Source organism: Ostrinia nubilalis, chromosome 7 (genome assembly GCF_963855985.1).
Source record: "Ostrinia nubilalis chromosome 7, ilOstNubi1.1, whole genome shotgun sequence".
Taxonomy (NCBI): Eukaryota; Metazoa; Arthropoda; class Insecta; order Lepidoptera; family Crambidae; genus Ostrinia; species Ostrinia nubilalis.
Window position 1 is genome coordinate 4,115,050 of NC_087094.1, and position 12,620 is coordinate 4,127,669.

The following is a 12,620-nucleotide window of genomic DNA, read 5'->3' on the forward strand; positions in this document are numbered from 1 at the left end:
AAAAGACTATGACTTGTAGAGATTTGTGAAAAATGTAGCTTACCTTTTGCGTATGCTGAGCGTCGTTGTTGTCCAACAAGTGCTGGAGCATCCTCCTGTTGGGCGACACGCTGGTGATGGGCGTGACGATCGGCGGCAGCTCGGCCGACGGCTCGGCGGGCGGCCCGGGCGGGTGGTCGTAGTCCACGCCGTTCACTGTACACCGCCTGAACACCATCTTATTCTCCGTCAGCGTCCCCGTCTTGTCACTGAACAAGTAATTGATCTGCCCCAACTCCTCCGTGATGTTCAACGCTCGACACTCCACCCGCGTGTTCGTCTCAGGATCGTACATCTCGACGTCCTGGTGTATGTGGTAAACTTGCAGCAGTTTCGTCATTTCGATCGTAACGTAGAGAGACACCGGTATCATGACTTGTAACACTATTATGTAAGTCCAGAATATGAGCAGCCCTTCGTATGCCGGCTTGCCCGGTTGTGGAAGAAACGGCGTGAATTTGGCCACCAGAGGATGGTATTGGTCTAACCATACTTTACAGCCGACAGCGCCGGCACAGCAGAGGAAGAGAAGCACCAGAACGCACCATATGACATCAGTGTTCATTTTTCTTTCTAAACCTGAACATTTGTACCTGGGACCACCATTGTTGAGCATAGCTTTTGTTTCGTGTCCCGCGTATACCACGATTCCTTCTACGTAATCAGTGTTTTTGATTAAGCAATCCCTCAATAGCAGATTTTCGGAGTTAAGCGGTACTCTGTCCCCGTTTGGGTGGGATATCGTGCCATTAAACCGATATATTTTTGTAGAGGGTCGTTCAACTTCCACTGAACTCCGGAATTTTAGTGGATTGAATTCAGCTTGCTGAAAATAATAGGGTGTCGTGAGCACAAAACAATTGAATTCACAATGACAAAAGAAAATTTGACTCGAAACTGCTTTTCCAAATTACTTCTATTTGAATAGAAATTTATTGTAGAAAGTCATTCTCACGCTCCGTTTCTTTTACCTAAACATTGATAATAATCTACAACTTTGGTTATTGTCATTATTATGGCCATCAACTTATGAAAGCGCCGTTTGATATAACTTGCAGCTCTTGCAATGAGGTTAATAGGTTCTCTCAATTTATAGTGCCAATTTTGTTGATTTACGATTTGGGGCAATGCAAGATCTGGTATGTAACGTAGGTACGTAATAAATTGACAATGGCTACATGCATAATAGTTTTGATAGTTGCAGAGCGTTCAAAGCAATTTGCGTAATACAGGGAGCAAATGTTATTCGTTTGCGTTTCAAGTAAGTGATGGGCTGGCTACTATATGATATTAGATGAAGCAAACTATGCAAACACCACAGTTATTGTTTTACAAATGTGGGTCAATGATACATGTCATGCTCTCAAACATCGACCACATAATATTACTGTGTGATGTGTGACAACAGTTTTGGGATGTAACGATTGCAAAACATTACGTATGAGTGGAATAACATTTGCTAAGAGTATATTGTTTTAAAATATTTACTACGTGGTTTAGCCGAAATATACATAAGTACATGTCATAAAATTAACGTTTATCTCCGAGATTAGACGGCTTATCAGTAATAGCAAGAATTGTACTTAATAGCTCTCCAAGAATGCATCTTATGATTTTATACGATTCAAGCAGTCAAAAACTTTGAAATCTTCTTATTTGTTGCGTAAACGACTCCAGTAAACATATTTACGCACTGGACTGGACAAAGGCCTCCGCCAACCACTTGCATCCAGCTTAGGGTTTCTGATTTCTCGACCTATTTTTTTTCTCGAGTTTCGAGAATTCTCGAGGCTAAAGTCTCGAGTTTTCTCGGGTCTCGAGTCTTTTAATGAAAACTGCTGAAATCGGTTGAAATTTAATAAAACACAGGTTTTTTTGATCTAATATACCTACTTTTATGCACAACAATCAATATTAGAATTTAGTACCACTTATTTTGGTAAGGAAATAAACAAAAAATAAAATCTTCTTCCATAATTAATATTTACTAATAATAATAACAAAAGTCATAAAATCGCGTTTACTTTAAGGATAAATAACAATAAAAATCTGGAGCTACAATTGAATCACTTTTTTTCTAAAGAACACAAGTCCAAATAGCAAAATTACGATAGTTTTTTTTATGAACAAAATATTTTTTTTAATTTCTTACAGATAACGAATTGAATAAACTTTACGAGGAGGCACAAGTACCTAACCTAACGTCTATTAGGTAAGGTAACTGTCTAGTTAAGAAATTTTTCAGTCTTTAAATCAGTCAGATTAAATACATAATAAATAAATAGCATACTCGTTGGTGAACATTATTACTTATTTTCGATTGAGATCATTACTTGGAAATCAAATCAGTTAAAAAAGGAAAGACTAGGCCAGTCTAAAAGCAACGTTGACCTATTAAATAATTAAAAACTTACTTTTGTCTAAGAAATTAGGCTTTCAAGAATATTAAAGCTTCAAAATCGAAACTCGAGAATTCTCGAGCTCCGGTAATTTTTTTCTCGTCTCGAATGAAGCCAAATTTCTCGAGTTTTCTCGAGTTCGAGAAAGCTCGAGCAGAAACCCTAATCCAGCTCTATCTTTAACCTTAAAGTTCGAATCTAACTACTACACGCAGCAGCAGCAGGCGACATATCACCACTATAAGATTATGTATTTAACAGAAGTGAATCTTCACCTTGAATAGATACTGCCGTACCTTGTCTCTGAAACCTGGCGCCACTATCCTCTGCTTCAGGTTGGTCTCGCCGTCCAGGTTGCACGTGTCGAGGTAGCAGATGCCGAGCGGGTTGGAAGACTGCAGGAGGACCATGTCCGCCGGCACCGCTTCGTTATTCGACAAGTGCACCAGATCCCCCACTCGCACGTCCCGCCATTTCACTCTGACGTATCGCTCCGCTGATCTGTGGAAGGCATTCCTAATGAGTTACAAGGGATTTGATAAATCTTAGCCTAGCCGCAGACCACAAACTTTTAGTCGGCCAATAGTTGGGCCCGATTTTAATTTGTATGAAAATGAAATCGGTGTAATGTGCGCACATCCATACATGCTCATACTGATTAACTGCCCGACTAAACTATCGGAGGTCTGCTCCTAAGGTTATAGAGATCTATGCATCTTATGATCAAGTTAATAAGTCTGTAATATTGCAAATAGGCTTTTAAAAAGCGCTTTTACACATCACAGTATTGCTTTAACCCTACACTGCTTCGGGAAAACAAATGGGCGAGGAGTGCCGAGAAGATCAGCGCAAGAAACGCAGTACTCAATCAATCATCGTTTTAGTACTCGAAGGTAGTTATCATTGCTCAGTATTGCACTTAATCTTATCTTCATATTAATTTCTGTGTATTAGAACCGGTTGATGGTACTTTAACGGAATATTTGAATAGTATTGACAGATAACATATTTACAGAGAAATCTACAAATACCGTAATAGCAAAAGGTATATACCGTTGTTTTAATAAGTCATTGTACTGCGTGACTACAAGTCATAACGCGCACTTGTCTATTGACAGAGGGCAATTGTTTGGTTAATCTGAAGTTTTTCCCTCGAGCGGCACATTGCCGTTTGCCGCGATGTTATCGAGACACGAGTTGCTAAAGCTGGGAACACAATAGCGCTGGGTTTGAAGTTAGGATTAAGAATGGCTGTTGATAATCATTTCCACTAAGAACTTTCAAGTTAACAGGTTTTTTTACTTAACATTACTTATACATGCGAATCCAGTTAAATACAAAAAGATTTTAACTAACAGTTTTCACGATTGAGTATCGATTATGGCATTAGTAATTAATACCCCAGTAATGTAACCTTAGCTTTACGTGGGCCGACACGGAAATGCAACAGGTCACGATTTGTTAAATGTCGGCAAAGATTAAAGAAACGAAAGTGATTCGACATTGATAACTAAATTGCTTCTTGATGTATAATTTCTTTTTTAGTTCATTGTTTGAATTTTAACTTGATTTTGTGTTTGACATCATAAGTTAAACTTGTTATTTACATTTAAAACATCGAGGACTGATATTAATTAACAAACATATTTATGTAAACCAATTTAACTTCAAACATAAATAAAAAATCATTAATTAGCTTTAAATTAACATTCAAAGAGGTTAATAAATAAATCAATTAACTTTAATAATGACGTCGGTTTGGTCCTTTGGTCCAATGTATATTAAATGAATTTAGTAAAACAGAAAATTGCATATTTTAAATATGTTTTGGTTATACATATTTAACAGTGTTCCATGTACTATGTATGTACGTACGTCTACCTACATAGCACCGGGAAAATTACTAAAATTCAAAATACACCTCGCCTAATTATTTTAAACATTCCAAAAAATTGCTTTTTAATATTTAATCAAAGTAGGAAACTACCTACTTACAACAGCGATATTGGAAAGCGTGTCAAACGGACGCTGGACGGCTGCGGAAGACGTGACCAATCGCCAAGACAATAAACTGTTAACTAAAATTTATTTGACACCAGAGGTGGTTGATTATCACTACAATAATGCCCATGTTGGATCCCAAATTGGTCCAGAAAAAAAAACTTAAAAGAGTTTACGTCATTTTTGCCAATCCTTTTCAACAGCTCTCGGCTACGTTACTCATTGTCAAGCCTTTTCAGCAGCTCTATCAAGTCTCTTATCTGTTCCAATTAATATTCCTTATTTCAAATGTTAACTTTACGGGAAATATGTCAAAACAAATTGTTTCCACAATAAATTAAACTGGGATACATAATAATGAAATAGGATCACGTCAAAACATCCCATCATGAGTGAGGGTTAAGGATACTTAGACAGGGCTGATCAAAAGCGTTTTGTGGACGTCCTTTGGGTTTACGCAATTAGTGCAGCAACCCTTTTATGGGTCGTTGTAAAAACCGCCCATAAAACTGAAGCCCAACATGCTACGTGTTTTCACTCGTTCGTTAGTCATCGCCCACTCATTGTCCTTTAGAGTGCGTCGTCGTTTGTCATGACAGCATTTTCACACGTGGGCGTTATTACCCTTTCGTAATTGGGAAAAATGTTTCTAAATATTTTATGCAAGTCTTTACAATAAATTAATCTAATTAATGTGTGATATTAGTGTCCCAAACTAATTAGGTTAACAAAACAAATCACAACGACCCGTCCTGCGCTTCCGTATCATAAATTTAACTTGGTGACAGCCTTAATTTTGACACTGATACAACAATGAAATGGTGTAAATCTGCTATCAACCCAAATCTAATATTAATAATATTTTTTGGTACTATATGATACTGAAATATTCAAATTACTAGGGTACATCATCGCTTCGATAGTGAGTCACCATTAGGGTTCGTAAACAAACATACTACCTACAATACCCAAGTAACATTTTACTCCATTTAAGAGTTCACATTTAGTTCCAATGTGTACTTAAAGCATTAGTACAGTTCACTCGTGATGTATAAGCTGTATTATTGCAATTAATTACACCTATACCTGTCTAAGGGACTTATAGGAGTGTAGACTAGTGTAGAGTTATACTTTTATACGATTGTTGGTGTTATAATACTCTAACAACTATCCTTTAGTCAGCCATCTGACTAAGAGCATTATAGGAGGGTAGAGATACGGCAACCGCTGTTTAACGGCCTACTTGTACGATGTTATAGAGCTAGCATTTTAATAGAACACACGTGGTCATTTATAAAGCCAAAGGCTGTTATGTTTACTTGTTTTAGACTGTTATACAGCTAGTAGCTGTAGTAGGACTTGTTTGTGATAATTAAAATAACCTTTTTTTACTATCTGTACAAAAGTGTTTCAATGGTTCGCATGTACACTGTAGGCTGTTAAAAGGACTATATGTGTTGTCCATTAACATCAATAGCAGTTTATTTGTCCACAAGTACTACTCTTATTTGCTTTAAGCTGAACACGAATGTGAATGTGATATTCTATTACACATTTCCCCAAGCCTGTTTTTAGTTGTTCATGGTGGTTCTGTACATGATGCAGAGGAAAATATTATGCCTGAACCTGAAATTTCCCTTCAAAATATACCAGATATCAGAGTGTGATGATTGCAGTTCTTGTGATAGTGAATACCATTTTGATTTGGACAATTATTTAACCTTTCGCAAAAAAAAAATAAGAACATGGGCTATTGAAAATCGTATTCCTCATTCCGCTTTGAATAAATTATCAAGCATAATAAACGAATTTAAACCGGGAACACTACCGTCTGATGCTTTAGGTATTCATACTTGACTATTAGTACCTGGGCTAGGCGATTTAACGGACATTAATAATTTTTATTGCGGATCTCTAAAATTTCAGTATTTGAAAGAATTAAAGATACACAATTGACCTGAACTAGGTACATCTTAAAGCTGTACATAAGTTCACATTAGAATAAATTTATAGACATTAGCGCTGTAGTGGTACAAATGTGGAACTTCATATAGATAACAGCATTCTAACAGAACACATGTGAACCTAATATACGCTCACCGCATTAAATTGGAGTTATAACAGTTCACATAGCCGTATTTCATTTCCACCATTTTGTTCTACATAACCTAAAATATTTACCAAATAAATCTCCAAAATTAATGCAGATTTATCACAAAATTCGCAGATAGAGCGATTGAGTTTTGGTTTCATGTTATAATTAATTACCGTAATATAATTATAATGCCAATCCAATATCAAAAACTGAAAATTGTAGATTTCCTCTCAGCCAGTTTTAAATATTTTAAAATGAATATCGCGTTTTTACAGAGGCGCGTAAATATTTTAGCTGTAAATATGTATACATTTCACGATAAAGTTGCATTCCCAATGGCATTAACATTATTAAGTATTTAAAACCCGTGTTATTATTTGCATAAATGATTATCCGCCCGAGTTGTTTCCCTCTTGGCACTCACGTACAAATACCAAACTAATATTAAAATGTGGAAATAATTTAAGACACACGTGAACTTTAGGTAGCATTGGAGTACTTTTGTCGGACTTTATAACTTTGAAAGCTGTGCATTTAGCCACTTGTTACTCTTTATTGTCCTCACGTACGTTGTATGGTTCACACTGCGTCCCATATAGTGCCGTAAGTCAGCCTTAAGTACGATGTTACTACTTAAACTGCTATTGTAATGCTATTATACTGCTAATGTACAGCCATAGTGAACTTAAAGCTGTCTAATTTGTGCCCAAACTGGTTCTATAAAAGCATTATAGCAAGCTATACAGCTCGTATACAGCTGACATACACAGCTTGTGGAGTACATGTGAACGACTATTGAACTCTTAAATGGAGTAAAATGTTACTTGGGTAAGATTGATATAGTTACATACATATCAGTAGGCTTATGGTACTACAGATTTAGTTAGGGGTTAGTTAGAGTGTAACCAAAAAAATAAGACAAAACTCTAGTAGGTACATGTAGGTCTTTGAAAAAAAGAAAATGAATACTACTTTGGAGTACTCTACTACTCATAACATAATGAAAATTGAGAGCAGTCTGGAATGACTATTCGTTTTGTAACTCATTTGTGTTTCTAATCAATCGACAAGTTGTTCGGTAGAGATAGCACAAAGAAACAATATACGAAACACAAATTGATTATTTCCTTGATTTTGACTTGTTTACGTTTGTTGTGCATTTTGTTTGCTTATTTTATTAGAAACAACGAACTAATAGATGATAATTTATAGCGCTATACTAATAATACATTAAAGTCAGGAGTATGCTTTATTGCTTGTTTAACAAGAGTTCAAAGTGACTGTTGGATATCCGATTTACAATCACCATTATTATGAGGTCTCCGATATAGTGCCATTTGGAGAAAATAAATAATTATTAATTAAGACCGTAGTCTCTCTCACATACTGAGTGTATGAGTGAGAATAATATAGCCGATTTAATAATTTAATCGATATGTAGAGTTCGATTACACTTATCGTAATTAGCTTAGGCGCAGACCATCGATTTTTAGTCGGCCGGTAGTTGGGCCCGATTATAATTTGTATGATAAATCGGTGTAATGTATGTGCAGTGCGCATACATTACACCGATTTCAAACTGATTAACTGCCCGACTAAACAATCGGCCGACAAAAAGTTGGTGGTCTGCGCCTTGGCTTAGGATTACCGAAGATTTTACGCACTGGTTAGCAAAATTAATAACGTTTATTTATTGCAAACGACTGCATAAATAAAACAGTATAACTTTTGTATCCGTTTATTTAATCAAAACAATTGGGTACTTTGCCACTACGAATCGCCAAACGCATAGAGGAAACTCAATTTGCTAAAAACTAATCAGACTTCCAGAACGTAATGTTATAATAACGATTTACTGCAATCTACAATACATAAATAATAATAAAAAATGAAAGTACATAAATCCATAAATACACATTATTACCACGGTCAATACCTATTTCTTGACTATTTTATTAGACGAAATAAATCGGATTTGCTTAAAAAAGAAAATAATACTTAATTTAATGATTAACAAAAGTATACTTATGACTTTAAACAATTTTATCGTAACAAATACGTATTGGTAGGTTTTATTTCAGTCGGTATTGGAGTTTTTATTTTGCAGTCGTCACTGAAAGAATTTCAGCAGTTTAGATCTGCGGTGTAAACTTGATTTGATTGTGGTCATTATTTACAAACTGAACACAATGGAATAGTAATCGTAAATAAACTATCGATTGTTAAGATGACAAATCATCCGTATCGTGTAATGACGTATGCGTGAAAAATGCCTTTTTGAGTGTATTTTTATTTTGATTTGTTTTTATTAATGTATTTATAACAATTTTCTATGTACACTTAATAAGTGTTAAAGATGATGTTATTTTACTTGTTCTAGCTTCGATCATTGTCATTAGAGATCTGTGAACAGTTACGGAAATCATCATTTTGTATTTATTTTGGTGTATGTGTTAAATAAATAAGATTTTTTCATAATACCTACATACAGAAATTGGACTCAGGAAACATCATGAGTTAAGCAAGTACAAATAAATCGATGACTTCAATGGTAGTTGGCACATTGTTGCTACACACCATAGTATCGATGATGTAATTTCGTCATCGAACGTACGACAAAAGATTAAGTACCCCGATGAAGGCAAATACAACGGTGAATCACCTCACTAATACGAGAGGGAGAAGTGGAGGTACAACTAATAACTTTGCTAGGGTTCTCTCTCAGTCACATCTATCTTTTAATTGGCTTATTCTAAAAGTCCACAGCAAAAATGTATGTTTATATTTTGATTCCATCAACGGGTCCACGATATTAAAAAAAAATTGTTTTTTTTTGTATAATTTTTAAAATTTCATAGATCCGGTGGGAAAAGTAGAACAGTAGAGCCGTGAACCTTTGGGAAAGAGCCCTTTAACTAATAAAATATTTTTTATCTGACGAATAAGTATAAAGAATGTAAGCATAGTGCTATGTTTCTTTAACTTGCGACATAGTTATCTGCAACTGGGGGCAAATCTGTGACTTTTATGATGAGCGTTACTACTAATTTTTACTTACTTTGATTATTTTACTTTAAAACTAAACTAGGTACTAACTACTACTACTACTAACTAGTCAGAGTAATATAATCTTATAAAGGGGAACATAGTTTAACTAATAAACCACGTTCTGCAAACGAGTTGTTAAACTATTATACGACTTTTATGCGCACGAGTTAATTAATAGTCGAAGTAGGTATATGGTAGAAAGAAAGCTATAAAATAAACGAAATGTTATTACTTCAATATTTGTTTTCTTGGTCTATCGTTTGTACGATTGGTTTCCGTTCGTTATACATTAATAGTAATAATCAAATAAAGTAAGTTCCTAAGTGCTAAGTTACAGGCTACAGCCCTATTAGAAGTGTTCGTAAAAGATTATAGTACGAACAATCGTTAGTGGAAAAAACCAAAGAGGCGTAAAAATTGATCATTTGTAAACAAAACTAACAGTGCTTGAACCGTAACTAGCTATTCCAAATGCTTCATGTAGTCGAATGAATAAGTTCCTAACTGTTCATTACAAAGTTATACTTCATCAGTTGTTTATACAGCTTATATCTAATCATGTGAAATAAAGATATAAATCACTAAAAGATCTTTGAGGATTATCAGCACAGCTATACATTCACGAGTTATAATGCTTGCTCTAACATAATTATACATTGATAAGGTTGACATCGTCATTCATCATACATAAGGTATCCCTTTGTGACAGTTGACTTACTTTGACTAGTAGTTAAATATTTATCTTAGTTACTAGAAAACAGACACGCAGATTAGAAGGCAATTTGTAGATAAAGCAAAATGGGTTGTCTGAGTAACATTTAGGATAAGCTCTGTGATCTGCTCGATAATATGAGTCATTTAAAATACACTACAATCGCTAGCAGCTATTTTTAAGATTACAATCAGAGTACCGATAAAACAAGACAATATGACAAGGTAATTTTTTCTCTATGCCAGTGATTTATTTATCAAAACCAGCCACTAGCTTCTCTCTCATCTCTAGCTTAGTAACTTCATTCAAAAAAGCCGTAACAATGTTTGTTTTATTGTGAGAATACATTACTACAGTTTCAATGCCATAGTTCAAGATTACATCTAGAATCTCAAAAATCTTCGCATAGAGTCGCGAACGGCGATAATCTTAAATAATAAAGGTCATGGTTGCAGAAAATAATAATATCAGATGTTATTATTATTGTAGTTAAATAATAAACGACGATGACCCGCTGTCATCTAGAGATCTACGCCACTATCGCTGCACGCCTTTTTATTGGTTTGCGAGCTGCAACGGTTGCTGGGTGCTGATTACAAAGCCGTTTTGCAACAAAAGTTCATTATCTCGAAACGCTATTTATTTAAGAAATCAGCCACCTAGAATGTCTTGTCTTAAACGTTTCGCAAATCTAATTGATCGATTAAATAAAAACGTTAGATCCTACCATCGAATTCTACGATTCTAGGATAAAGTAACATAAGTAACACCTGTTTGAAGATTTTATTATTTAGTTATAAGTAGCGCAATGTATCGGAGATGAATCAGTCAGAGCCTCGCCTTCGTAAGAAGTCAGTCAATAGTTTATTGGTTCACGGTCTTTGGTGACGCGACGGTGATCAATAAAGATCGTAAATAAGCGATAATCTATTGTTGCACGACATAAAGATGGATAACTTGGACTGGAACTTGGAATGGCAATGATGTAAAAAAGACTGACATCGTCAGACAGGTCATGAGAGCCGGATTGGGAGCAACGGCACATTGACTTTCACGCGTTTATCAACATCATCTGCGATTTCGCAGCGGTCCATTAGTAAGAAGTACACAAACGAATGTGCGGCATCACGTTGAAACCATAGAAATCATCAGATGGCACGTGCCGCGTGTAGTGTATGACCTAAGTCGTGCGTGTTTTGTGCAAGACGGCCGGACTCGGGTCACTTTCTCCTAAAGATAAACACCCACGGCATATTGAGGTGAGGTGCGGCTAATTCTGTAGTCGGCGATTGAACTGCAAGTGTGTCGACGTTACATCAGCGAATCTTGCCCGACCCCTTGCCAATGTGAAGGCCAAGCGTTCTCTCTTGGATGATTAATCAATGTTTGCTAAAACTTTTTGTAAATTGGATGGGTTTGCTTGCTCTTGATTGCGATCTCACCTAAGGGGTATATGATTTATGATAGCACTAAATTGCGCAGAAGAAGCTTATTCACGTTCATCTTGAAGGTCATTTAAATTTCCAAACATGGAGAAACAAGAATTTTTCTCATCACATGATGTAGCAAATATAGCGGGCGCATAAAAGACAATAAATTACGGATAGTAGAGCCGTCCTAATATTTTGGTATTTTTTACCTTTTATCTACTTTAACACGGCCTGATTCCATACTATGTCACTGCTTATGATTATGACCCTCATGTGTATTAAAATGCATGTTACCAGGTCAATGACTAGGTAGGATTAAGTTTCCTCTCGGCTATTAATATTAGTCTTTGGTAAAGTGGAAATTCTTTATAACTACCTATTACAGCTGCCACAAAGCTAGTTTCCCTAACCTTTAATATTACACAATGTAATGGTGTGGTTATCTTATAGCAAGAGGAAAAACATCAGTAGAAGGAACGTTGTAAATTGCTTAAAATTTAAATTAATAAACAAGGAAACGATAAAGTTGAAGGTACAGTTATTTATAGGTGAAATGACGTTGTGCAAATACATAATTGAAATTTGAGGGTATAATTAATGTGCTGCCAGAAAGCTACACTTCATATTGCATTTATTCTCGTTTGATAGAAATGTTGAAAGAAAATGCTCTGGCAAGGTCAAACTAATCTTGGGTATTGCGCTAGTGTTGAAGGTGAACCTGATTATTTACCATCATGTGATAGAAAAAGCCATTCTGAAACGGGCACGATGTGGGCAACAAGACTAGAAATTAGCTTTGACGATAGAACCAGTTATTTCAGAGGCATCGCTATTTTGCCAGAGCAGGCCTCAACCTCGCCTCCGTAATTCATTGCCAACTGTTCGAGCTATCAAGG

The 12,620-nt window shown here is 35.6% G+C and overlaps 2 protein-coding genes across 3 annotated transcripts in view; one reads left to right on the forward strand and one right to left on the reverse strand.

The window, feature by feature from the left end:
• LOC135073114 (THAP domain-containing protein 5-like) overlaps positions 1–12,620 on the forward strand; it is a 205,032-nt gene that overhangs the window by 42,298 nt on the left and 150,114 nt on the right. The window lies entirely within an intron of this gene.
• The window catches only part of LOC135073073 (phospholipid-transporting ATPase VA), a 64,399-nt gene that overhangs the window by 25,204 nt on the left and 26,575 nt on the right, over positions 1–12,620 (reverse strand). For both annotated transcript variants that reach the window (XR_010257577.1, XM_063967088.1), the window contains exons 2-3: positions 2,735–2,939; positions 44–865 (exon numbers count right to left, since the gene is read on the reverse strand). Coding sequence is in view for 1 of the 2 variants with exons in the window: in XM_063967088.1 (XP_063823158.1) it covers positions 44–865; positions 2,735–2,939 (1,027 nt within the window). In the remaining variant the exon portion in view is untranslated. The remainder of the gene's footprint in view (positions 1–43; positions 866–2,734; positions 2,940–12,620) is intronic.